Source organism: Candida pseudojiufengensis, assembly GCF_024610245.1.
Source record: "Candida pseudojiufengensis strain CBS 10847 chromosome Unknown scaffold6, whole genome shotgun sequence".
NCBI classification, from domain to species: Eukaryota; Fungi; Ascomycota; class Pichiomycetes; order Serinales; family Debaryomycetaceae; genus Lodderomyces; species Lodderomyces pseudojiufengensis.
This window is the reverse complement of record NW_026261522.1, coordinates 110668-138510: the sequence shown is the minus strand read 5'-3', so window position 1 is coordinate 138510 and position 27843 is coordinate 110668. Positions and strand designations below refer to the sequence as shown.

Genomic DNA, 27843 nt, shown 5'->3' with positions numbered 1-27843 from the left:
TTTTATGCATGATTTTTTTTTTTTAAGTTTGATTTTGTAGAGTAAAAAGCAGTACCAAAATATGAGATTTTGATCATAGTAAATCTTATGTCTTTGTAAGTTTCATGATGTTGAGTCGCTAAAAGTGTTTCATATTTTTATATTTTGTGTAATTGATTATAAATTAATCCTAATTTGGTTAATTAATGAAAAATTAAAAATAATACGCGTCTTCAATAGTTTTTTTATTTTTTTTACAACCAAATATTACTTTCATATTTTTACAACTTATCAACATCTTTTCATTTAAACATCAACATTTACACTCGCTTTCTTACCCACAGACTTCAATTACTTACACACCAATCGACTTTTCATAACTCTTCAAAATGAATTTATCGTCACCTATTCCTTCTGATGCAGCTCATTTATTAAATTCACAAATATCATCATTTGGTGGTAGAAATATTTCAACTCCTGCTCCACCAATATTAAGTGATCAATCATCACAACCCATACCACAACAACAAAGATCAATAGTATCACGTAATAGAAGAAGATTAGATATTCCAAAAGTAGTTGATGCTACATCAATAAAAGTTGAAGAATCTTTTCAAAATTTTATTGAACAATTTATTGATGAAGATGAAATTAATAATGGTTGGAATGGTAAAATATATTTAGCACAAATTGAATCAATGAAAAATTTCGAATATAGTACTTTATATGTAAATTATCAAAATTTATTAAGTGTTGAAAATGGAGTTTTAGCAACTGCTATATCTGAACAATATTATAGATTTTATCCTTATTTATTAAATGGTTTAAAAAAATTATTAAAAAAGTATGCTCCAAATTTATTACATACAAATTTATTAGGTGGATCAAATAATAATGATGAAGAAGGTGAAAATATAAGTGAAAATACTTCATCATCAACTTCTTCAATATCAAATGAAAGAGTTTTTCAAATTTCATTTTTTAATTTACCAACAATTCAAAGAATAAGAGATATAAAATCAAATAAAATTGGTTCATTAATGTGTATATCAGGAACAGTAACAAGAACTTCAGAAGTCAGACCAGAATTATATCGTGCATGTTTTACTTGTGATATGTGTTCTGCATTAATTGAAGGTATTGAACAAGTTTTTAAATATACTGAACCAACATCATGTCCATCATGTGAAAATCAATCATATTTTACTTTAAATATTTCAAAATCTCAATTTATTGATTGGCAAAGAGTTCGAATTCAAGAAAATTCAAATGAAATTCCAACAGGTTCAATGCCAAGAACTTTAGATGTTATATTAAGAGGTGAAACTGTTGAAAGAGCAAAACCTGGTGATAAATGTAAATTTACTGGTTGTGAAATTGTTATACCTGATGTTTCTCAATTAGGATTACCTGGTGTAAAACCTCAATCAATAAAAGAAAATAGAGGATCTGAATTAAATTCTGGTATTACAGGATTAAAATCTTTAGGTGTTAGAGATTTAACTTATAAATTAGCTTTTAATGCTTGTCATGTAACTTCAATGATTAATAAAATTGGTAATGAAACAGAAAATGATTCAAATGATCATGAAATTTTTTTAACTTCTCTTAGTGAATCAGATGTTTCTGAATTAAAAGATATGGTTAAAGATGAACATATTTATGATAAATTAGTAAGATCTATTGCCCCAGCTGTATTTGGTCATGAAGTTGTTAAAAAGGGAATTTTGCTACAATTATTAGGTGGTGTTCATAAACAAACAGTTGATGGAATAAATTTAAGAGGTGATATAAATATTTGTATTGTTGGTGATCCTTCAACATCAAAATCTCAATTTTTAAAATATGTTTGTAGTTTTAGTCCAAGAGCTGTTTATACTTCTGGAAAGGCATCATCAGCTGCAGGATTAACTGCTGCTGTTGTTAGAGATGAAGAAAGTGGTGAATATACAATTGAAGCAGGTGCTTTAATGTTAGCAGATAATGGTATATGTGCAATTGATGAATTTGATAAAATGGATATTGTTGATCAAGTTGCAATTCATGAAGCAATGGAACAACAAACTATTTCAATTGCAAAAGCTGGTATACATGCTACATTAAATGCAAGAACTTCAATATTAGCAGCTGCTAACCCTATAGGTGGTAGATATAATAGAAAAATTGGGTTACGATCAAATTTAAGTATGACAGCACCAATTATGTCAAGATTTGATTTATTTTTTGTTATATTAGATGATTGTAATGAAAGAATTGATACTCAATTAGCATCTCATATAGTTGATTTACATATGTTAAGAGATAATGCAATAAATCCACCATATTCAGCAGAACAATTATCAAGATATATAAAATATGCCAAAACATTTAAACCAAAAATGACAAAAGAAGCAAGAGATTTTTTAGTTACAAGATATAAAGAATTAAGAGATGATGATGCTCAAGGATTGGGAAGATCTTCATATAGAATTACTGTACGTCAATTAGAATCAATGATTAGATTAAGTGAAGCTATTGCAAGAGCTAATTGTACTGAAGATATAACTCCAAGTTTTGTTGCTGAAGCTTATGATTTATTAAAACAATCTATTATAAGGGTTGAAATGGAAGATATTGAAATTGATGATGATGATGTGGAACAAGATACTGTTGCAACTGTGGAAACTGTAGATGGTGAAACTACTGAACCAGTGAATCAACCACCACCACAAAGACAAACACAAGAGTCAACATCAATTTCCTACGACAAATACGTAGAAGTAATGAATATGTTAGTTAAAAAAATATCAGATGATGACAAAAATGGAGGAGAAGGATTAACAGCAGAACAATTAATAGATTGGTATTTATTACAAAAAGAAGATCAATTATCAAGTGAAGCTGAATATTTACAAGAAAGAAGAATAGGTTATAAAGTTTTAAAAAGATTAGTTAAAGATAGAATATTAATGAGTGTTTCAAATAATGAAAATGATTCATTACCTCAATCTGGTGAAGGTGGTATAAATTCAAATACTGTTTATATTATTCATCCAAATTGTGCAATTTTAGATTTCTTTGATAGAGATGATAATAATGATGAAGAAAGAAGAGATGATGAAACTTCATGAATTGATTAGTGATATAGACTTAGTATGATATTTTTTTCCTTATTTTGTATTATTAAATTTTAATTTTATTCAACTTTTTGTTTCTTAGCTTTTGGTTCCAATATAACTCTAAATGTAGTTTGTTGACCACGTCCATTATTTCTTGAATTATTACTACTGGATTCACCATTATAATTAGAATTATTTCCTAAATTTTTTTTATCTCTCCATTCAGCAGGTTGAGTATTTTCAGCACATTCAAAACAATGTTCAATAAATGCTTTTGCATTTGGAAACATTTTTTGACAAGATCTACACCAACCAGGTTCATCAACATTTTTAATTGTAGTTGTATTACTATTTTTACTAGTTTTTGTCTTTTTATCACTACTTGATTCTTCAGTAGTAATAATTGGATTTTTATCTTTAACATAATGAACTAATTTTAAATGACGTTTTAAAACATCTAATCTATTAAATGATCCATTATTTTTATGACATGTTGGATCATTTTTCCAATATGGACAAGGATATTGTGGAGGAGAATGAGATTTCATATGTCTTGTTAAATCAGATTGTCTTGCAAATGACCATTCACATGTTTCTATTGTACATGCATATGGTCTTAATGGATCTGATTTTTTATTTTCTGAAGTTGTTGTGGTGGAGTTAGTTTTAGGATTGTTAGTGGTGGTGGTGGTTGATTTTTTTGGTTTTGATGTTTTAAATTTATTAATTGATGAATCTAATGATGGTTGTTGCATATTTAATTTTAATGCTTCAGCAGCTGCTTTTATAGGCATTTGATATTCTGAATTTAATGATTGATTAGGATTTTGACTTGATCCTGTTTGTGGTTGTTGTTGTGAAGGAGGTTCTCTAAATGCTGGTTCATAAGGTAGGAAAGTAGTGAAAGGTTGATAATCAGTTCGATAAACAGTCAGTAAAGGTGGTAATTTTCTTGATAATTGTGAAGCATTATTTGATGCAATAGCTTGTTGTTGTTGAAGTAATTGTTGTTGTGAAAATGGTTGAGGCTGTTGTTGTTGTTGATAAGTTTCTAAATTTTGATGTTGTTGATTTGCTGATAATGCTTCTATTTTAGGACCATGTGGTTCAGTCTCATCTTGATCCGTGTCTTTTTTTGTCATTTTAAAGATGATTGATTGGTGTTGTTGCAAAACTTATAAGAATAGGTCCTGAAAGAAAGCCGCTTGTCTTGTGGCAAGCAATTTTTTTTAACTCAATTTTTTTTTGGAGAGAGATTTTCGTAAATTTAGATTTACACCATGACGATTTGATTTAATTATGAAACTCTAATTTCCTAAACAAATCGAATAGACGTTTGAGAGTATTGTATTATGTTGAAGAGACAAAAAATCTGATTGCCCTATTCTCCAAAATGATGAATTTTTCAAAATTATTGCAATTTAGTAAGAGTAGCAAATACTTTGCTTGAGAGTTCATCGTGCCAAGAGGTAATGTAAATACATGCATTCAAAGCTCTTACACTTTAAGTGTGTGTGCAATCTTCTCTTTCTTTCTTCTTGCTTATGTGAATGTAGAAAATTCGAATGTCCATATTTGGATCTATCAGCGAGGTTGCTACGTAATTATTATAATTGTTAATAAATTATTAATAATACAATAGAATTAGTTATATTGCATACTTCCCTTTAGTAATTTATTTCAAATTTGGGGATAATAGAAGAATACGGATCGGTGATTCTAATTTGACATATAAATATAATAGAAAAGTTCCTTAATTTTCAATTACAATTGCCATCAAACAAATCTAAAGTCAACAATGTCTGAAGTATGTATAAAGCTTTTAAGTCAATTGAGTTTCAATTTACAAAATATTAACCTTCATCCTTGTAGAAAATTGAAATTTTAAAATTTGCTGATAAAGATGGAAATTATAAAAGAAAACCATCAGTTTTTAGAGATTTTATAAGTACCAAACCAGGTGCAAGATTTCCACCAGAAGCTGGTAGATATCATTTATATGTATCTTATGCTTGTCCATGGGCTCATCGTACTTTAATTACTCGTAGATTAAAAGGTTTAGTTTCAATTATTGGATTATCAATTGTTCATTGGCATATGGATGATAAAGGTTGGAGATTCCCAACAAAGGAAGAATTAAATTCATTAAAACATTCAGATGATGATTCATTAGGTACACCAGATCATCTTTATGATTTTGCAAGATTAAGAGAATTATATTTTAAAGCTGATCCAAATTATAATGGTAGATTTACTGTTCCTGTATTATGGGATAAAAAAGAACAAACTATTGTTAATAATGAAAGTGCTGAAATTATTAGAATGTTAAATTTTGATTTTAATAGTATTTTACCAACTGAATATGCTGAAGTTAATTTAGTTCCAAAAGATTTAGAAAATAAAATTGATGAAATTAATGGTTGGATTTATGATAATATTAATAATGGAGTTTATAAAACTGGATTTGCTTCAAAACAAGAAGTTTATGATAAAGAATGTAAAAATGTTTTCCATTATTTAGATAAAGTTGAAAATTTATTAAAAGAAAATCATTCAAAAGATCGTAAAAATGAATTTTTATTAGGTAATAAATTAACAGAAGCTGATATTAGATTATTTACAACTATTATAAGATTTGATCCTGTTTATGTTCAACATTTTAAATGTAATATTGGAATGATTAGAACTCATTATCCAAATATTCATAATTGGGTTAGATTATTATATTGGAAAATTCCTGGATTTCAAGAAACAACAAATTTTGAACATATTAAAAAACATTATACTAAATCTCATATTAAAATTAATCCTTATGGAATTACTCCTTTAGGTCCTGTTCCAAATATTTTACCAATTGATCAATGACTGAAGATATAAGAATATTTAGCGAAATTTAATGTATGTTTTAATTTTTCTATCTCCTCGAACGATTTGTATAAAACATAAAATTTTACACCAAGCAAAGCTTGGATGAAGATACATAAAATAAAGTTTAAAATATAAAACTATACACCCAATTCTCAATATAACTAAATTCTCAGAAGTTGATTAATCAACTTTTGTATATCTTAAATATGGTAAAACTTTTCTAAATTCACCAAATTTCTTAGTAGCATCTTCATCAGAAATTGATGGAGGAATAATAACTTCATTACCAGGTTGCCAATCAACTGGAGTAACAACTCCATTTTTATCTCCAACTTGTAAGGCCTTTAAAGCTCTTAATATTTCATCAATATTTCTACCAACACTTGGTGGATAAGTTAATATTAATCTAACTTTTTTGTTAGGGTCAATAATGAAAACAGATCTAACTGTTGGGACAAGTTTATTGGACTTTTCAGTGTAAGCTTCTTCTGGTAACATATCATAGGCATATGCTACTTCTTTACCTGAGTCATCAATGATGGGAAATTTCAATGCGTCTCCTAATTTTTCGAAATCTTTTAGCCATTTTTTGTGATCTTCGACATCATCAACAGATAAAGCTATAACTTTAGCTCCTAACGCCTTAAACTCGTCTATCCTTGACGAAATACTACCTAATTCCGTAGTGCAAACTGGTGTGTGGTCTGCTGGATGAGAAAAAAGAACCGTCCAGGCATCGCCAATGAATTTATGAAAGTCTATCTCTCCGTCGGTCGTATTTTTTTGAAAATTTGGAGCTATCGAGTTGATTCTAACATTGTTTGATGAAAATCTAATTTGTGACTTATTAATAGGCTTGATAAACAGTTCTTTAGCTTCTCCAACCAACCCAGAGTGAGTTCTGTTGGTATTGATCAAGATTCTTGAATAAAGTCTAGTTTGAGCAGGGACAAATTTCAACTGTGTTGATAATTTTGATTTTTGAAGAATATTTTTTGACAACATTTTGTGATACGTGCACTTGATGGGCTTCTAGAACTAGCAGTTGAGTATTGAGGAATCAATTGAGTATTTAAGTACGCCTAGTTCGCTTGAAGATTAAGTATTCAAAGGATAATAGGCTAACTCGCTTAGCAATTGAAAATTTCCTGAAACAAAAAATATGGATGAAATATTCCGAGAGCCATTTTTGTGTAACAAATTTACGAATATGAATTCAGACTCAAACTGTAAAGCTGAAAGGTACTAGAGTTGAGAGTAGTGAAATAGTTCGACTTAGCCACGAAAAAGCTGTACATACTGGAGTTCTATCGGCGGGATGCAGAACTAATACAGTCCAGGAACCGTCAACAAGGTACTCGTGGAAGTTGATACGCCCAGCAGTAGACTTCTTTTGAAAAGTTGGAGCGATACAATTGATTCTAACATTATTTGATGAAAATCTAATTTGTGACTTACTATTAGGCTTAATGAGCGGTTCTTTAGTATCTCCTACCAATCCAGAGTGAGTTCTCTTGGTATTGATCAAGAATCTTGAATAAAGTTTAGTTTGTGTAAAAATAAGCCGCAATTGATTCAGTTCTACATTTGCACATAGTTTCAACTCAAATGCTATTTATTGTTAATTAGTCATAAGTATATCGTTCTTCATCCTCTATCAACCATATATTAAATCATTTTAAAAAGTTTACCCACGCTTGGCAGACTTTATTACAACAAAAGCGGTCTTAAGTAGAAATGACATCAGAATTTGATAGTAACTTGCAAATTAAAAAGCGTAACTTCATTTATTAATTAAAATTATTTGTCATAAATAATATATACAAGTAGTAGAATTAAAAAAGCATCTCTGATACAAATCTATTGTTGATTTAACATATTTGAATCAAACCATCCCAAAAAATCATCATCTTGATCAATTGAAGATTGTTGTAAAAAGAAATCATTAAATTGAATCATTGGATTTTCCAGTATTGTAGGTAAATAATTTTGTTGTTGATTCTGTGGTGGTTGTTGAGGTGATCCATTATTCATATTAACATTTGGTAATTGGAAATGTTGAATACTATGCATTTGTGAAGGTAACTGTGGTGTCATTTGTGAATTGAAATCTAACATTGGTGGTGAACCTTGATGCATTGGTGTTGGTGGTTGTTGATTTGAAAACATTTGATTTTGTTGTTGCTGATCTTGTGGAGGTAAATTTTGTTGATTTATGAAACTTTGAGCACCATTTATTCCATCTCTTGCTCCAGTTGCATCTAATAAAGGTAATGGAATACCATTAATTTCTAATGGTTTGTTATCGGTAGCATTAGATCTAGCATTATTCATTGCTGCATCAGTTGGAACTAATGTTGTAATTGTTGTACCATTTGGTGTAGTTGTTGTAATTGTTCTAAAATCATCTTTTGTAATTTGATTGTAAAAAGGTAATGGTAATAATTTTTTATCATTTCCTTCCTCTTGTTTCACTTTATTTTCCTTACCTAATTGAGCTCGTCTTCTACCTTCATGAACACACCATACTAAATCATAAAATAATGATGCTGTCAAATGAGATCTCATTCTGGATATTATACTGGTACTTTCATCTTCTTTTATAAATATATCTGGATAGGTATATAGTGTTAAATTCAAGTTTTCTAAAACTTTTGCTGTTCTTGATATATCATTTTGTAAATCTTTCCATGAGCTTAAAGTGTTTCTGAATAATCTATGAACTGTAACAATAGATTGTCTTGCTGAATCAACATATTTATCAATCAAATATTTTGATAAATGTAATTTGAAAAGTAATAATACTGAATAAGTGACTGCTTGTCTTACGTATATTGGTAATTCAATTAATGATATATCATTATTCATTTGTGAAACGATTGTTATAATCCTAGTAGCTGATAAATAAGCAGAACTAACATATTTAACTTGATCTTCTATTGGAGTTCCTGGTAAAAATGCAAAACAACAAATCATTAATTTCAAATAAAGATAATAAACTTCAATTGGTGATCCATCTACAATTTGTAATTTGAATCTTAACCTTTCAAGTTCTCTATCTAATAAATTCAAAGATCCTGCTCTATTCAGTGGTTCTAATAATCCATCTGGTCTTGTCACACTTATACCCATTACATTCACTAATTTACATTGAAATATGGATAACGATATTAAGCATCTGAATTGTTTAGGTAATGATTGATCAACTCTTGCATTTTCCAATAAATAATCAGTAGTATTAATAGATGGTGGTAAACCTAATAATGAAGACCAAAATTGTTCACAAAAGAATAAAGCTAACCAAGATCTTGTTCTCCATCTTTCTGCATCAGGTCCTAAACTTACTTGATTTCTACTAAATTCTTGTATAAATTCACCACCTCTATGTAAACCTAATTGTAATGATAAATTTTTGGCTAATCCAACAAATCTATATGAACAATCATCTAATACTTTTTCATTAGGTAATGGCCAAATTGAAAGTATGATCAATGCTTGTATAACATGAGTTGATCTTGGTGTTTTAATCCAACACGTTTCAATAGCTAATTGTTTTATAAGTGATGCTAATGACATATATAAAGTAGGTTCTGGTTCACCCAAACTTGCAGTTAATATAACCGCCCAAAATAATAAATTTGATTTATGATACAATTCAGTTGCTGATCTTGATATTATAATCGGTAAAAAATCTAAATGTTTTTTCATAAATCTATCATGTAATTCATTAGCTTTGGCTAATGGTAAATTAACATCTCCTAAAATAAACTCTGATATAGGTTGTAAATATTCTTCTTTTTGATCTGGTGTGTTTAAAGCTGATGGTGAATTATCTGAATTTTCATTCATTAAAGATGGATTTTGTTGAATACTTGTAACTGATGCCATAGGTGAAATATGAGCACTTTGTGAGAACACTGAAGGTGAACCAATTGGAGTTTGAGCAGAGACAGGGTACAGGTTAGATCTATGTGGTTGTGGTGGATATTGTTGATGTTGTTGTGGTTGTAAATTAGGAGAAGTTGTTGGATAAAAATTAAGATTATGTTGATTTAATGCTTGAGTTAATAATGATTCATTTTTAGTTAACATTTCAATTTTAGCTTTTAATTCATCAACATCTGATTTTAATGATTGTATTTGAGAACCCTTTTTAGGTCTAAATTGTGGATCTATTTCACATTTTAATCCCATTCTATCACATCTTTGACAAGGATTTGGATAATTATCCAGAGCATTACATTTGATTTTATGTTGACGACAGAATGTACATGATGTTACTGGTCTATGACCAGTTTGTTTAGATGGTTTGGGAGTGGATGATACAGATGAAGGTTGATTTAGGTCCAAGGGTGACGCGGTATTTGTTTTTCTTTGTTTTCTTAAATCATTATTTGAAGTTGAATTTGTATTAGTCGTAGATTTTGCTCTTTTTCTATTTGTTAATGATGGTCCAGGAGAAGACGTTGACAAAGATGGTGATACTTGAACTAAAGGTGATGAGACTTGACTAGTTGGTGCAATTGGTTTTGGTAAAATTTTAACTTTTGCTTTCTCTTGATATTTCATGCTGATGTTTGATGGAGTTTTCACGCGTCTATTCACTGAAGATATAATATAAGTATGTTGTTGCTTCCCTGAAAATCCAATTGTTTGCAGACCTAATTTTAATTGTTAAGTAAGAAAAGTATGGGGAATTGGTTTTCGATCAAATTAGTAATACGAACAAAATTCTCCTTTTCTTTTCGTTAGTAGATAACACGGTAGTACAATTCCCTTGACGAATAATGAATTTGAACTTCAATTGTATAAGTTTATGAAAATGAGTCGATGGTTATACTTGGAATTTTAAAATTGGAATTTTGCGGGAAAACTCTAAAATTGGGCTTTATTAGTGAAAAAAATCTTTAGTAAACTCTGCTAAAGTATTGTTGTATGGATGTAATTTGTATGGTAGTGTAACTTTTGATGATTTACTGATGAAAAAGATAAAAAATTTTATCGTTACACAAAAGTAGAGAAAGATGTTGACATTAATTATGTAACACATCTACAAATTAATTAATAGTCATGACTAAAACTACGTAATGTTTTATTCTAGAAAAGGTAATTCCAATTTAAAATATTTTGATGCCATTGATATATGTGATGAGATTCTATTAACGGTATGTTAGAAGAAGTTTCATGAGTAGACTCTTCGTAAATCATGAAATATAATCTATGGAATTAACCATGATGATTTATTATAGGGAAACCTACTAATAAGTATTCAGATGAGATTCTATTAGTTTGTAAAAGAGAATGACAAGAAAAATTAGAATTTAAACAAGAATTGAAAGTCAGAGAGGATGAATTTTACCGACACTTGATTTGAAAAAAATACTGTCCTGTTTTAGCAGAGCTTCTTTTGTTTAATCATTTGCGCTCAAACGGTAGCTTGCTCTTGAGACTAAAGTCATGAATTCAACTATTAAATCACCTATGTATTGTATGGATTCATGCAAGTTTTCTGTGCCCTGAGTCAAGTACTGCATTCAAATTTTTATCTAAACGATCAACATCTACGAAATAATTTTTTTTTTTTTTGGAACAATAAAACTCAAATAATAATTTATCCGTGGATTCTTTATTTCTGTCGAGACAGTTCAAATTCATTACCCCATTTAAGCGTACAATACGAAGTTTAAACAATATAAATATTTTTTCTAATTCTATATACAATAGGAAGACCAAAAAAAAACTAAAAAAAATATATATTAAACTCATTAGAAACATTAAACTTACCGAACTCTCACCATACTTTCTTCTTCTAATCATTCTCTTCCACTTTTGGATCACCAATTCCATCTTCATAAATTGCAAATAAACAATCACTTTCAGGTAAACAAGGACTATCATAAACTTTACAAATTCTTTGTTCAGCTCTTGCCTTTTTCAAAGATAATCTTGTTGTTGAAGAATGAGCAATAATATTACCACCAATTGGTTTTTTTGGATCAGGATTATACATACCTGCTTGACCATCAACTTGAGCAACTACTTGATTAGTTATAACAACAGCAATACCAAATTCATCAGCTAATCTTTGTAAAGTTCTCATAAATTTTGCAACATGAGTTTGTCTTGCACTTAATTCACCTCTACCTGCATAATCTGTTCTATATAATGACATTATACTATCAACAATTAATAAAGAAAATCTTGATTCTGCCATCATTTGAGCAGCTAAATTTAATAAATTTAATTGATGTTCTGCATTATAAGCTCTTGCATAAGCAACATTATCTAAACAATCATTTGGACTTAAACCAAATCTATTTGCAATTGATACTAATCTATTTGGTCGAAATGTACCTTCAGTATCAATATATAAACATTTACCTTCACCACCTCCCATATCAATTGGTAATTGACATGTTACAGCTAATGTATGACAAATTTGTGATTTACCAGTTCTAAATTCTCCAAATAATTCAGTTATTGATCCAGTTTCAATACCTCCACCTAATAAAGTATCTAATTGTTTTGAACCGGTAGTTAAACAAATTAATTCTGATCTTCTTGAATGAAATTCACTTGCTGTTGTAAAACCTAATGGAACTAATTTTGCTGCTTCATTTGATATTTTTTCAGCTTTTGCTTCACTTATTCCTTTTACATTTAATAATATTCTTCTTGGTGTATATGCAATACTTTCAATAGTATGATATCCTTCTGATTTTAATTTTTTAATATCTGATGTTGTTATCCCATTTCCTTCTAATGATTCAATTAATAATGGACCATTTAATTCTTCTTCTTCTTCTTCATCGTTCCCATTTTGAGTATGATTTCCATTCTCAGCCATACTGTTATTTGATATAGTAGTATGTTCTAATCGTTGTGACTGTACTTCTAACTCAACTTCTGATTGTGTCATTGACTCAGCTTTATGTTGTAAAAATGACTGTCGTTAAAAATAATGATAAACATTTTAAGACGCGTATACAATTTTATCGCGTTGTTTTTGATTTCAATCGAAAGACACAAAATCAAAATAAACGGATTCTAGAAAACGTAAGTTCGATTTACTAACAAGTCTGGATTGAAATGATGCTATTAACGATTTAATCTCAGTAATCAAAACTAGCCTCAAATCCATTAGTATCTTTGCGATGAACTGCTGAAAGCTACGGAGACATATCACGATCTTGATTTGAGTGTTGTCCTTTATTTTTGTAACTCTTAGATAGTCGAAACACCTCCGTACAGCAATAGCATTTAATATTTCATGCAAAAATGAACGAAATTGGCTATTCATGATAAAAATGTGTACAAGAAGCATGAATTGCTGATGGGTTTATTTTGAGGTCTTGTGAGATTGACTCTGAACAAAGAAGTATTGTATTGAATTATAAATTTGAATTAGAGGTGTACCAATTTTTGCAACAAAACGAACCCAGTTTTGAAACTTATACGCAAATTGCAATTGAGAAAGCACTGCTACAATTTTGCTGAGTAGATATCAAAAAATTGTTTAATAGATTCAATTTTTCAGATGTTCATGAAAAAACAATTTTGGAGTGGTTCACTAACTCATCAGTCTATCAATAAGCAAAATCCAGATTATAATGCGCTTGTTTCCAATCAGCGTAAATCAAAAAATCCACACAATAAATTTAACTTTTCTCCTGAAGAAACATTATAAAATTAAAATTTTATAGAATCGTCCAACATTTACATACTCACTTCATTGAGCTCATCTTTGTAACATTATGACAATTGCCAAATCATCCAAATCATCCAAACCACACAAAAAATCTAAATCATCGAAAGCTAAAAAATTATTTGAACCTACCAAGCCAATTAACCCTCAAAAATGTAGGTATTTGTTTGAAAAGTTTAGTCAATTGCTTAAGCATAATCAGGAGAACCCAATAAAGTATGGACCGTCCGCAGCCTTTGTGAAAAGAGTGACTACACCAAGATGGAAATTGCCACAGGCCACAAAATTACTGGATCTTATGGATTGGGATCCAAAAGATTATAAACCACCACCACCACTTGACGAGGATCCTGATTTTGCACCTCGACACACTGGAGGATTCAATAATGAAAAGATTAAACCAATTGAGGAAGATACTGGTGTTACAAATGAAGAAAGTTCATCCGATCTTGAAAATAGTAATTGTAATGCTGAAAAACACATTCCTATAATGTTTGACAAGGCTTCTTCGACTATGGATATAGAGAGTGATAAAACAGAAGAAGCATGATCACCCGCAACGAAAGAAACGAAAATCTAATAAAGTTGAAAACTTACCAAATTCTTGAATGGTCAAATTAGAATCTGAAAGCTTCAAAATACATAGTTTAAGATCAGACTAAAAGTAGGTAGGTTCGTAATTCCAATCAATTACTTTTTGTCATAAATTCCATTCAAATTGTCAGACAGAACATACAAACATTAACAAATACTAAATATACACTCATTGTTCAAGTTATAAATTTATAGTTCATTTGATGGGAGTAAGAGTTATACCAATAACTTTAAATAACTTACAAACTGGATAATTGAGTGTCTAAAGTGCGACATTTGAATTGTGTAAATCTAAAAATGTTCTAAATTCATCTTTTGATTGATGATGGGGGGCTAGCAATGAAGTGTTTATTTTGATATGGTCTAATGGTTTCATGTTAAAAGTAAAGTACGTAGATTACAAAATTATACGATCGTCAAATCAATAAACGATTGTTAAAGCGCATTAAATCTATCAGATATAGATTAGATCTAAACTATTTTTGAATAAGTAATAGGATCTTATCAAAAACTATTTAAGATCCATATCATCTGATAATGCGTAAAAAGATATGGTGTATAATAATTAGGTTTTATGTCAGATTAGAATTCGCCCCCTGATCGTATAAATTAAAACAAATTGATACATCCGTACCTCAGACAAGTCTAAAATTATCTCTCGTTTATCTCGTATAAAATTATCAAGTAATTTAATAATAAGTATCTCTTCTTATATTATTATTATTTATTTATTTAATTTCTTTTTTACTAAGGCTACTCTTCGTTTCCATACCTGTATATAATAATATACACTTAATCTTAATATATTCAAAGGTCAATTCCATAATATCAAATTTATTTATCTTTACCAAACATATATATAAAGTTAGTATTATTCATTTGATCCAATTTTGAAGAATCTATATATATATATATCAATAGTTCATCAGTACACAATCTTTCAAACAATCATTCTATTCAACTAGTATACAATTAATTGAAAATAACAAATTTAAATTAAAACGCCAAATTATTCAAATTTTAGCAACACACTTTTTTACAATAAGTTCATATAATACAACAAATCATCAAATAACAAGTACAGTCACAAATTACTACATAATGTCATTATTCGCATCAGGTACAAGTCATGTATATCATGATTATTCATCATTTTCAAATGGTACAACTTTCACAGATTCTTTTAATAATTTTAATCAATTAAATAATTTAAATATAATTGAAAAATTATGGGGATCATATTATTATTATATGAATAATGATTTATTTGCAACTGGATTATTATTTTTTTTAACTCATGAAATTTTTTATTTTGGTAGATGTTTACCATGGGCTATAATAGATAGAATTCCATTTTTTAGAAAATGGAAAATTCAAGATGAAAAAATACCAAGTGATAAAGAACAATGGGAATGTTTAAAATCTGTTTTAACTTCTCATTTTTTAGTTGAAGCTTTTCCAATTTGGTTTTTTCATCCTTTATGTCAAAAAATTGGTATAAGTTATCAAGTACCATTTCCAAAATTAACAACAATGTTATTACAATGGTCAGTATTTTTTATATTAGAAGATACTTGGCATTATTGGTTTCATAGAGGTTTACATTATGGAGTATTTTATAAATATATTCATAAACAACATCATAGATATGCTGCTCCTTTTGGTTTAGCTGCTGAATATGCTCATCCAATAGAAGTTGCATTATTAGGTTTAGGAACTGTTGGTATACCAATATTATGGTGTTTAATATTTGGTGATTTACATTTATTTACAGTATCAGTATGGATTGTTTTAAGATTATTTCAAGCAGTTGATTCTCATTCTGGTTATGAATTTCCTTGGTCATTACATCATTTCTTACCATTTTGGGCAGGAGCAGATCATCATGATGAACATCATCATTATTTTGTTGGTGGTTATTCTTCTTCATTTAGATGGTGGGATCATATTTTAGGAACTGAAGCTGGTCCAAAAGCAAAAGCAAAAAGAGAAAATAGATTAAAAAGTAATGAAATAAAATTACAGAAGAAAACTATTTAATTGCTTCATAACTCATCATATTTCAGAAAAGACACTTCCAAAGTTATTGTATTTTCATTCATGTATCATCATTATCATGTATTTTATAATACAAATTCATACTAATATTTATAGAAAATTATACACCAAAATTTAATAATACCAACAGAAAAATTAAAAAGTGCACTCATGTATTAACGCATTTGTTTCTACTCTATTTTACCTCCTTTTTCTTGTTCATTAATCCAATCACTATATTCTTTTCTAATTTTACCAATATTAATAAAAGGTAATCTTGAATCTAATTCTTCAAATTCTGTAATACCAATTTTTTCACCAATTTGAAAACTATCACTTAAATTAATAGATTTTAAATATTTAAATTCATCATTTACTATTTCATTATTTATAGATAAATATGCTTGATTTTCAATTGATTTAATTGATCCAATAATTATTATTATAAATCCAATAATTGCTTCAATTGATATATCTAATGGTAAATTTGATATTTTTAAATTTGAGGTACTATGAGATTGAAATTTATGAAATTCAAATGATGAATAACCTGAATGTAATAGTAGTATAAATCCTACTAAATATAGTATATATTGATTAGATGCCATTGGATAAGAAGATTTTGCTGAAAACAAGTTGTCATGAATGGTTGTCAAATATTTAAAACGTGAAAGTTAAAAGTAAGAAAGTAATTTAGTATGTCGTGATATGTAAAGCACGACACTTAAAAGTGACATCCAAATCATTATCTCTTTTTGTTCTAAAAAATAATATATCAACAAATTTATTCCATATAATAATCTGATCTAATTAATGCAACCATTTAATATATAACATCAAATTATCAATAAATCACTCCACAAAGGGGACTATACAGGTACAGCAAAGCTTTAACAAAAGACCACAGTGACTTTATCACAGACACTCCTCATAATATTCTCAATTCAAATCAGCTCAAATTTAAATTAATTTATTTTTTCAAAGCAATTTAAGGTTTCATAGATTCATTGAGAAAGTTTACTCAACAAAATATATTAATTCATTGATCTCAACAGAAAAACAATTAATATAGGAACCATTAGTTAGATCAATTATATGGGTGAATCAATCACTCAAATTCCCAATGGGAATAACGCGTCTAAAGAGCCTCAATCACAAATATCACAAAAAACTATTATACCACCTTATAAACCTAATATTATTACATCTTTAGATTGTAAAATATTACAGTATGAATATGGAATATATAAACTTAAAAAATTTATACAATCATTAAAAAGACTACAAACTTTAGAGAATGAATTACCTTTACTTCATTATATTACTTTATTAACTGGAAATACATTTGCAATAAATGATAAAGCATTTGATTCAAAATTTGAAAAATTATCACATTTTCATCCTGTAAATGTTGGTGTAATAAATATTTCAGTAACTGTTTCACATATACCTTATGATATACCTGATTTACCAATTACTGCATTAGATGAAATGCCTACAATTGAACAAGCTCGTAAATGTTTGAAACAATTGGAAAATTTAAGTAATATTTGTCTAAATGGATATTTGAAAAGGTTATCATTAGCTAAAATTGATAAATCCAATATTGTAAAAGATTCAGTTTTAGATTCATATTTTTCACAATTAGGTAATATAATAAGTCATGAAATTTTTCATAATGATATAGATTTAGAATTAAATGATTTAACTTTTTCTATATCTAATGAAGAACAAAATAATCAAAATTATCAAGAAGCTTCATTAATTGATATGGATATAAAGGAATTATTTATAATAATAAATCAAATTGAAATCCTGTTAAGCAAACTCAAACCATTAATAAATCAATTAAAAAAACCAGATGTAAAAGATCCATATGCCATTCATAAAATATTTTTAATAACTCAAAGATTAAATGATATATATACAATAATCAGAAGATTTGGTAGAAAAATTTATTTATCAAATCATCAACATTTACTTGATTCAAAATTTTTATTTCATTCTCATAATTCTGCATTTTTTAAAACAACAATTTTAAGATCAATGGATGAATATTATAATTCAATGAAAAAAAATGGTACTTTAATTGCTAATATAACAAGATTAATCCGTCAAGATTCAAAATTTGAAAGTAATAATAAAAATATTTTAAATCATATAAATTTTGCAAGTCAAGGTTTAAATGTTATTGAAAAATCTTTAACTATATTAAAAGAATTTGGATTAAATTGGATTATTTCAGAAAGAAAGTTTAGAAGTATTTATCATTTACCTATGTCTAATCTTGATAAAATATATCATTCTATACCTGAATTTAAAGAAAAACAACAACAACCATCACAGCAACAGCAACAGAATAAAAAAACAAATGGATCTTTAAATAGTCAGTTGAAAAAATTGGATGTAAATGAGACAGTAAGAAGATCTAGATCATCATCAACATCAAGTGTTAATAGTAATGGTAGTAATTCATCATCAGTGCTTTCAAGAAAAAATTCATTAACTTCACCAAATAAAACAGCAACAAGACCAAGACCAAATTCAATGTTATTTATGCAACAAAATGCAGCAGCAAATCAAGATGATAAAAATGAAACAACTTTAAAATCACCAAATGGTAAAATTAATCAATCAATTACATCACCTCAAACTCGTAAAAGATCAAATTCACAACCTAAAGATAATGGATCATTAGCAACTTCAGGTGCTGTTGCTGCATTAACTAAAAATGGTAACAAATCATCACCACAAAAGCAACAAGTTAAAGCAGAATCAATTGATCAAAATCTAGATACTAAATCATCAAATCCGGAAGATGAGAAGAAGAATCAACCAAGTAAATTAACTAAAAAATTAATGGCTGTTGAAGAAGAAGAAATAATTGAAGCTATACCGCCAAATTCAAAATTATCAGCTTCTCAAAGATTTCAGGAACATGTTAAAAATGCAGCTAAAACTGGTGATTTAGTAACTCAACAAAAAGAAACATTAACAACTGTAACATATGATCCAAATAATCCATCAAAATTACAAAGAAGAAAATATGTTGATGTACCTAAACAAAATGATAATGATACAATTTCAGCAAATACGCCTGTTCCACCAACAAATCAATCACAATCTTCTACTTTAGGTAATTATGGACAACCAATTAGAAAAACAAGAGATTCGGTAACTAGACAAAACACTCAACGAAATAGTCATATACCGGATGATGTTGCTAGTACTTCAACTACATCTTCATCAACACTAAGTGGAACTCCAGAACCAACAACACAAGAACAAAATACATCAAATCAACAAACTAATATAAATCAACCTAAGTCAAACACTAAAACAGCACCAATATCAACAAATTTATCTGATTCAGATACAACATCAGTTGAAATGACAACAACAACAACAACAATTATAAAAAAAGTAAGATTTATTGGAGTTCCAGAATATAATGAATCAGAAGATGCACCAACAAAATATTCTCATGCAATTTTAAGAAATTTTGCAGTATTTAGATCTCCATCAAAAATTGCAAAAAATTATTATACAAAAAGTGATCAATTATTAAAAGAAGAAAGTATGTCATTTAAAGCACAACAAGGAAATGATGAATTAACTACTCCGGCAACTGCTAGTGCTAGTGCTACTCCGAATCCTCTTGTTGTTACTGGAATAAGTCCTGCTGATTATATTCAACCTAAACCAAAAGGTAGATTATCTAAATTTAGTTTTAAACTGCTGTGATTGATTGTCATGATTTTCATCAAAAGACAAACAAAGACAACGAATGAGAAAAAACAATAGCTAATTACTTTTTTTTCAAGAGACTATATAGATTTTATTTTTCATTTAGCATTTTATTAATTAATCTAGTAATATATATTTTTCAATTCTTCTTTTTATTAAAGTTTAATTAGCTGTCAACTCAAATTATGAGATCTAGTTTTGAAAGTAGTTTTTTTTCAGTCAGAGAGATAATTCAAGCAATGAGATCTTTGGAAGGAGATTTTCAGGGAGATTTTCAATAAAAATACAGAACAGAATTGAAATTCAAACAGAATTTTAATTTGTTTTCACATTGGACTCCAAACAAAAGTAAACCTAAAAACCAGAATACAGAACTTTATATACGTAAGACGACTCAAAGCTTTGAAAATGATTGGATTTATACTTGCCAAATGTCAAAGTAATTCTTAGACTAAGGACAAATTTAGACGAAGCGAATTTGAAACACCATATGGTAGCCAGAGAATCACGTCTAAAAAATTTTGAATTTCAAAAAAAAGTGGCAACCAAAATGATTCATCACTTCCAATCAAGATAATCAAAACTCACCATTCAAATGGAAATATTTCTTAAATTACCCAAAGAAATATTATCACTAATTTTCAGTAATATCAAGGATAAATCTATAATCAAAAGCTTACTATATATTCCAGGTTTACAACAAATTGCATTAGAACGAAAGTATTCAAAATATGAAATAAATGATGATCATAACAATTCAGTTGAATCATTAATAGAGCTTTTTCAATTGTTTAAATTTATACCTTCAATAATAATTGGGAATGTAAAACAAATCAATCAACTATTAAAAGAACCAAGTTTCAAATTAGTCAATTATGAGGTTAAAATCTTGAAATGTACTACATTTATTGATCTTGTCTCAATTTTGGATAGAGCTTATATTGTGGGTGTACATTTGGATCAATATTTAACTATTTTTGCTGCAAGTTTCAAAAAAGTAGAAGTTGGATTATTTTCAAGTTTTGTTGAACAAACCTACTTACAATCATTGACAACATCTTATTGCGATATATTTCCAATTCGATTTCCAACATCTTTGAAGGAGCTAACGTTATATGAAGGCTTTAACATTAAATTGAATATAAGTGATTTACATCATCTCGAGTCATTTAACTGCAAGAATCTCTCCGCCATGAGTTCCTTAAATAATATTAAGCTTCCATCATCCATCATAAATTTAAGACTCTATTCTTGTGATTTTGAAAGTTTAGGTGACTTATTCAAGTACAAGAATCTAAATTTGCTTCATATTGCTTGCTGTCATGAACTTTATGACTTAGGTAACACCTTATTCCCCATTTCATTAAAAACTTTGAGTTTCATCAACAATTTTCATCCCAACAGAATAGAAAACTTATCTAACGATGTACAAATTAGTATTTCAGAAATAGCCCTGCGGATTCGTATCGATGCTGAGTTTCGCTTCCCTCAAAATTTGAAGAGTTTGAAAATTTTCGATACTATGCAGACCCTAGAAATAGGAAAAATTGAAATTGGGAAGACACTTGATGTTTTGGAATTAGATGGTATTACACATCTTGAGTTAGACCTGGTTTCAATCAGCTTACCAAATCAAATGTCCGAAATCATCATTACGAATTGCGAGATTGTAGCTGAAGATCTTTTTTTTCCTGAGCTGGAGCGGATTAAGTTTTCAAATAATGACGTATGGTTGGGCTTATTCAAGTCAAACTTGGATCAATTGAAATCTTTAAAAGTATTGGAAATGTCAGACAATTATTGCTCAAAATTTGCCGGTGACTTGGAGCTATTTGATCCATTGGAAACTTTAACTAATGTAAATGAAAATGTACGTTTCAATACACCCAATTTGCAAAGCTTAATTTTGAAAAACAAAAGGCCAATGTCCTATGAACCTGATGATGCTCTTCAAGTTTCATTTGAATGTAAAGACTTGACTAAATTGACAATGATAAACCTAGGTGTCGAATCATTGAATTTTGATCATTTTCCCAGTTCATTACTAGAATTGATCATCAATAATTTGAAATTAGAAACCATGCACGGAAACTTTTCCAAATTAAGTAACTTAAGGAAATTGGATTTACAAAATAATCAAGTAACGTTCTCAATGTTGGCTTCTCAAAAATTCCCATCAAGTTTAACTCATTTGAATTTATCAAACAATAAAATTGAAGATTTAAGTTGTTTAGTTTTAGATAATTGTACTAATTTGAAAGATTTAAAATTAAGCGAGGTAACTTCAGAACGTACACCAGAAGGTACGACTCAATTAAGGAATTTATTGTTTTATGTTGATACCAATATTAATGCAATTTTAACAAACTATGATTCAGAAGTTATTTTTGAAATTGTTAATGGAGTTGAAAAAAATTCGATTTTAAAGTCTATCTATAAAAAAAGAAGAATTTGTTAGTTACTACTACAGCTATGGCTTGCCTCACTATAAATGCGGTTGAATAAAAATCTTAATTTTTAAATAATATTGAGAAGGTGTTTTGATTTATATTTAATATAAGTGAATATTCAAAGTTTTAATGTATGTTTCAGCTTGAAAGTAATTCTTTGAATTCTTTTGCAACTTTATATTGTACACCGTTTTTGTGTCTGTAGGTTTTGTGTAACAAATTTGTTTTATCTCATCTTGTACCTTGATATATCAAATCAACTTTATCACGAATAGTCAATAATCAACAAATTTACATAACAAAGTACTAGCAAAAATGAGACAAAAAAGAGCAAAATCATATAAAAAGCAAATGAATGTATATCATTATACTTTTAAATTTCGAGAACCTTATCAAATAATAGTAGATTCAAATATTATAATTAAATGTTCAGATTCATCATATAATATAACAAATGGATTTAATAAAACTATACAATCAGAAAATAAACCAATGATAACTCAATGTTGTATTCAAGCATTATATGATACCAAGAATGAAAAAGCTATTTCAATTGCAAAATATTTTGAAAGAAGAAAATGTAATCATCGTACTCCAATAAATCCTCAAGATTGTATTGAATCAATAGTAGATATAAATGGAGAAAATAAACATAGATATATTGTTGCATCACAAGACAATGAATTAAGATCAAAATTAAGACAAATTCCTGGAATTCCATTAATTTATATAAATAAAAGTTCAGTAATGGTAATGGAACAATTAAGTGATGCAAGTTTAAAATATAGTCAAAATTTTGAAAATAAAAAATTAATTGCTGGATTGAATGATCTGAAAGCTGGTAAACAGGTTAAACGAGATAACGAAAAGGAAAATGATGGTGAAGATGATGGAAAGGGAGAAGGAGAACCGGTTAAGAAGAAAAGAAAAGGTCCTAGTGGTCCTAATCCTTTGAGTATAAAGAAGAAGAAAAAGACTGGCAGTGAAAATGTAAATGAAGAGAAGAAAGAGAAAAAACCTACGAGGAGAAGTAAACATAAGAAAGTCAAAGATGATGATGATACCAACAAGGAACTTAAAGAAGATACCAACAAGGAACTTAATGAAGACAAAACGATTAATGATGATACAAATAAAATTGAAGAAGAGATACCGAATAATGACTCTAATCATGAACCTGCAGAATAAGTTTAGTAAATAAATATAATTCATCTATTAAAGATTATATAATTAATGTTTAAATTTTAACTTTTAACAAATTCATCATCACCACCTAAAACATCAAATTTATTCTTACTTTCAATAACCTTAGATTCAGTTTTTTGTTCTAAATTTTGATCAATTTTACGTTTATCAATTTTTAAAATATAATTAATTGAAGGATCAACCAAAGCTAATTTACAATCAAAAGCTAATGAATTTGTTCTTAAAATTGGTTTTAAAATCAGATAACACATTTCTTCTAAAATTTGTTCAAATTCTTTATCCATTTTCAAATAAAACTTGGGATCATATATAATAAATGTGTTTTCTTTAAACCATGATATGATAAATCCATCAATTTGATTTTTCTCAAGTAATTGTTTATTTAATTCTTCTTTTGTTATACCAAAAAATGTATCTTGAATTATAATACAATTAAAAAATTCATTATCGATTTCTTGTTGTGTCATATTTTCATATTTATTAATTTGTTGTTGTTTTGAAAGTTTATATTCTTGAAATTCTTGCAATGTTGTTGATGGTAATATAGTTAATCTTGTTATTACAATAAATACTGATCTTTTTGGTTCTAAATCTTGTGATTCTGAATATATTTTGAAAGATGAACTTAATTCATGAATAAATTGTCTTTGAGGTGATGTCATTGATGGAAAATGATAAGTTCTTTTTGGATTTTCAATACCTTTTTCAATTTGTAAATTATAATCTTCTATAAATGTTCGAATTATATCTTCCATCTTTGTACACCATTTTTTTTGTTTGTTATAAGTTTGTAATACAAAATCCGAATAAATTGAATCACCATCTTCATCTGATGTTGAAGTTGACGTCTCTAATGAAAAAGCTGATTTTAATTGTAAATCTCTTTTAGCAATTGCACAAGATTCATCACATGGTAAAATAGTTCCAATTGAAGTAGATTCAATAGTTGATGCTCCACATTTTACTTTCTTAGTTAAATGACCACATGAACAATTAATAGTTACATCTTCTAAACATTTAATTGAATCACAACTTTTATTTTTACCTGGTTTATTAAAATGACATTTTTGTTTACATAAATGAGGACAATTATTTCTAATTTTTGAACAATTTGATAAACATTTTGAACTTTCATTGTGTTTACTTTCTTTTGTACATAATGATGAACAAGTTTTTAAACATGGATGACCACAATCTTTTGGAACTGTACACATTTTACCACAACTTATTCTTTCTTGTGAACATATTATACCAGGTAAATCATCTCTTGCTCCACAATCACATGATTTTTGAACAATTACTGTACATTTAGGACATGAAATAGAATCATTATGACATTCATGAATTTCTTGTCTATGACCACATTCAGTTGGTCTAATACATTGTTCATGACATATTAATTCAGTACCACATCTAACTGGTGCAGGTATTATAGTTTTCCCACAATTACATACCAAATCATCATTTGTTGATTCCAAACAAACTTCACATGGGCCAGGATGACACATTGCTTGACAATAATGTTGACCACAACTTTTTAATCTATTACAAGTTTGAGTACATATATGACTTGCTTCAATTGACATTATATCATCTTTAAAATTTGTTCTGATATTATTTCTAATAGCTTTTTTCTTTAATTTTTCTCTATATAATGCAATACTTTCAAATTCACAACATTCTTTTCTATGATAATGTTTTCTACAATTTAATAAAACTGAACATTTATGATGACATTTTGGAGTTTTATTTGATTTAAGATATTTACATGTTGTTATAAATTGTTCATGACCACAATCACATGCAATATCAAATATTTCAGTACATTCACATTCCCCTTTATGACATTTAAATTTACAAAAATGACCACAAGATAATAGTTTTCCACATATATTATCACATTCTTCTACGGGATCAGTACATTTGGTTCTATTTGATGAATCAATTGAAGTTTTACCACAATAACAAGTTGATATTAAATCTGGTGAATATTTACATTTTAAAATTTCTAAATTTGGAGGTGGTTGACATTCAAAAGTTTCATAATGTTGACCACATTCATAATATATCTTCTTAAGCTTGTTACATGATCCACCACCTATCCATTTTTCACCTTTATAATTTTCACATTCTAAAGGTTTTCTTTTAAAACATTTTGTTTTTAATATGGTATCTCCACAATAACATTTATATTCTAATTTTTGTTGACATTTCCCACATGAACCATTATGACATCCCTTTTCACATTTATGACCTAAATCACATAATACTTTATTACATTCTAAGTCACATTTCCAACCTCTCTTGTATGGAGTTATAAGACAAGGTAATTGTTTTTTCTCTTTTCCACAATGACATTTAAGCAAAGGACCAGTTGCTCCACATACAGGATGTTTACCAGGATGACATATATTTAAACATCTATGAATACAATCTGAATATTTAAAATTACAGCTATTTCCACAACTAAAAGGCATTAAAGGATTTTTTTCAGGATTTTTAATTTTACCACACCAACATGTAAAATTTTTTGGAATTTTAGAATTTTCAACATTACAAGCAGGACATCTCCAAGTTTTATTTGTCTTGTTTGTTGATGAACCTTTTGTTGCCCAGCTTTGTATACAATCTAAATCATATACTCTAAAACAATCTGAACAACTCCATATTGTTGAATCTTGATTTATTGATGATGTACATACTAAACATATATATTCATCTTGTTGAATTTCGGTAATAATAGTTGACCCTAATGATTCATCTAATTCTTGAGGTTGATGGGCTTGTTGTTGAATATATGAATGTTGAGCCTTTGATTTAGGTTTTCGATTATGATTGTGATTATGATGCTGATGATGCTGTTTATGCTGTTTATGCTGTTTGTTTGAATTCTTCGTTTTCTGATTTGTAGATGAAGAAGAAGGAGAAGCAATTTGTAATGAATTTAAATCTTCCTCATGTTGTTGTATTTCAATTTCTATACCATTTTGAATGAAAGTTTGTATTCTTTGAGATTGATTTTGTAGTGGAAGTTGATCCTGTCTTGATGATTGATTCGGTACAGGATCATTGACTTCAACTTGTTCATGAACAGGTCTCTCAATTGTCATGATACCTTTGTCAGGTTTTTCTCTCTAGTATTGAACTACTCTTGTTTAATAAAAGAATATGGAAATCAATGCTATTTATATTGTAAGATGGTAAGATTGGTCTGCTTTTGTACTAAATTTTTTTGTGTAACTTCATCATAGTTAAAAGAAATTTAAATGATTTAATAAATCATACATATAAAACAAAAATAAACAAACATTAGTCACTCTTTTAATTCCATGTCTCAGATTAATTAGTAGTAGGCTAGTCTTCTTTGGAATACTAGTCGTGGCGCGGAAGTACTTATGGTGGATGGAGTTAATACCTGATTTGTTAAAAAATTATCCTTTTCTTTATGATAAGTTCATGTAAGAAAAACATGTCAAATCAACAATCTATGAACTATTAGGTCGGTTTTAACTAAAATTTTGTAACAAAACATGGTAGCCTTATTTTCAGGATATTTTTATCTTTGCCACAATTTAAGTATACTTCGATCAAACGACCAGATTTGTCCCATTTTAAATGGTTCTAAAAGAATTAGCTATATAAGTAGAGCTTAAAAAGGGACAGGGAAGTTCTTAGTTCGCTCTTCAAAATGGGAGGAAGAGGGTTTAATACACACGTTTATTGCAATGGTCTATACCATTAATTAATTTGATGTTTTTGGAATCATTATAAACCTAGAGCGACGAATCAGGGTTATTAGTAGCAGGCAGGATTCATATAAACCTTTTTTTTTGTTCTATTTCCAAGAATCTAGCGGAATTGTACTACCGTTAAAGCAACTTGTAAAAAGATAAAAGTCAATGCTATTTAAAATTGATAGAACAAAATTTGCAACAAAATTTATCTAAGTAAGTATTTTTGGCACCTTTTTAAATAGAAAGCTGGGTGAAGACAAAAAGTAAGTGCAAGATAATATGTTTGAATCTTATACATCGTAACTAATATTAAAATTCACAAGTTGCGTTTGAGTCCCTTTTCAAATTAAAAATATTTAAAAATGTGGGTATCAAATTTATTAATAATAATACAAACTTTAAAAACTTAACTAAATAAACTAATC

At 28.2% G+C, this 27843-nt stretch overlaps 13 protein-coding genes across 13 annotated transcripts; 7 read left to right on the top strand and 6 right to left on the bottom strand. All coding sequences in view use genetic code 12, as the record gives it.

The window, feature by feature from the left end:
- Nucleotides 1-368: 368 nt before the first annotated feature.
- On the top strand, nt 369-3089 carry MCM6 (MCM DNA helicase complex subunit; the record flags this gene model as incomplete). The annotated part of the gene is made up of 1 exon (XM_051756233.1): nt 369-3089. One exon carries the CDS (start codon nt 369-371, stop codon nt 3087-3089), a length of 2721 nt encoding a protein of 906 aa, XP_051616899.1.
- Nucleotides 3090-3154: 65 nt separating this feature from the next.
- KGF55_000160 (uncharacterized protein) lies at nt 3155-4219 on the bottom strand (the record flags this gene model as incomplete). Its single annotated transcript, XM_051756222.1, has 1 exon — nt 3155-4219. One exon carries the CDS (start codon nt 4217-4219, stop codon nt 3155-3157), a length of 1065 nt encoding a protein of 354 aa, XP_051616898.1.
- Nucleotides 4220-4875: 656 nt separating this feature from the next.
- On the top strand, nt 4876-5942 carry ECM4 (omega-class glutathione transferase; the record flags this gene model as incomplete). Its single annotated transcript, XM_051756211.1, has 2 exons — nt 4876-4884; nt 4950-5942. 2 exons carry the CDS (start codon nt 4876-4878, stop codon nt 5940-5942), a joined length of 1002 nt encoding a protein of 333 aa, XP_051616897.1.
- A 183-nt stretch (nt 5943-6125) lies between these two features.
- KGF55_000158 (peroxiredoxin) lies at nt 6126-6950 on the bottom strand (the record flags this gene model as incomplete). Its single annotated transcript, XM_051756200.1, has 1 exon — nt 6126-6950. The coding sequence occupies one exon, from the start codon at nt 6948-6950 to the stop codon at nt 6126-6128; it is 825 nt and encodes a 274-aa protein (XP_051616896.1).
- Nucleotides 6951-7805: 855 nt separating this feature from the next.
- On the bottom strand, nt 7806-10514 carry SEF1 (Sef1p; the record flags this gene model as incomplete). The annotated part of the gene is made up of 1 exon (XM_051756189.1): nt 7806-10514. One exon carries the CDS (start codon nt 10512-10514, stop codon nt 7806-7808), a length of 2709 nt encoding a protein of 902 aa, XP_051616895.1.
- A 1240-nt stretch (nt 10515-11754) lies between these two features.
- Nucleotides 11755-13086, bottom strand: RAD51 (recombinase; the record flags this gene model as incomplete). The annotated part of the gene is made up of 2 exons (XM_051756177.1): nt 11755-12891; nt 13021-13086. The coding sequence occupies 2 exons, from the start codon at nt 13084-13086 to the stop codon at nt 11755-11757; spliced, it is 1203 nt and encodes a 400-aa protein (XP_051616894.1).
- Nucleotides 13087-13699: 613 nt separating this feature from the next.
- Nucleotides 13700-14200, top strand: KGF55_000155 (uncharacterized protein; the record flags this gene model as incomplete). Its single annotated transcript, XM_051756166.1, has 1 exon — nt 13700-14200. The coding sequence occupies one exon, from the start codon at nt 13700-13702 to the stop codon at nt 14198-14200; it is 501 nt and encodes a 166-aa protein (XP_051616893.1).
- Nucleotides 14201-15345: 1145 nt separating this feature from the next.
- ERG25 (methylsterol monooxygenase) lies at nt 15346-16284 on the top strand (the record flags this gene model as incomplete). Its single annotated transcript, XM_051756155.1, has 1 exon — nt 15346-16284. One exon carries the CDS (start codon nt 15346-15348, stop codon nt 16282-16284), a length of 939 nt encoding a protein of 312 aa, XP_051616892.1.
- Nucleotides 16285-16472: 188 nt separating this feature from the next.
- KGF55_000153 (uncharacterized protein) lies at nt 16473-16889 on the bottom strand (the record flags this gene model as incomplete). Its single annotated transcript, XM_051756144.1, has 1 exon — nt 16473-16889. The coding sequence occupies one exon, from the start codon at nt 16887-16889 to the stop codon at nt 16473-16475; it is 417 nt and encodes a 138-aa protein (XP_051616891.1).
- A 487-nt stretch (nt 16890-17376) lies between these two features.
- KGF55_000152 (protein phosphatase regulator) lies at nt 17377-20025 on the top strand (the record flags this gene model as incomplete). Its single annotated transcript, XM_051756133.1, has 1 exon — nt 17377-20025. The coding sequence occupies one exon, from the start codon at nt 17377-17379 to the stop codon at nt 20023-20025; it is 2649 nt and encodes an 882-aa protein (XP_051616890.1).
- Nucleotides 20026-20623: 598 nt separating this feature from the next.
- On the top strand, nt 20624-22486 carry KGF55_000151 (uncharacterized protein; the record flags this gene model as incomplete). The annotated part of the gene is made up of 1 exon (XM_051756122.1): nt 20624-22486. One exon carries the CDS (start codon nt 20624-20626, stop codon nt 22484-22486), a length of 1863 nt encoding a protein of 620 aa, XP_051616889.1.
- A 343-nt stretch (nt 22487-22829) lies between these two features.
- Nucleotides 22830-23666, top strand: KGF55_000150 (rRNA-binding ribosome biosynthesis protein; the record flags this gene model as incomplete). Its single annotated transcript, XM_051756111.1, has 1 exon — nt 22830-23666. The coding sequence occupies one exon, from the start codon at nt 22830-22832 to the stop codon at nt 23664-23666; it is 837 nt and encodes a 278-aa protein (XP_051616888.1).
- Nucleotides 23667-23722: 56 nt separating this feature from the next.
- On the bottom strand, nt 23723-26794 carry KGF55_000149 (uncharacterized protein; the record flags this gene model as incomplete). The annotated part of the gene is made up of 1 exon (XM_051756101.1): nt 23723-26794. The coding sequence occupies one exon, from the start codon at nt 26792-26794 to the stop codon at nt 23723-23725; it is 3072 nt and encodes a 1023-aa protein (XP_051616887.1).
- Nucleotides 26795-27843: the final 1049 nt, after the last annotated feature.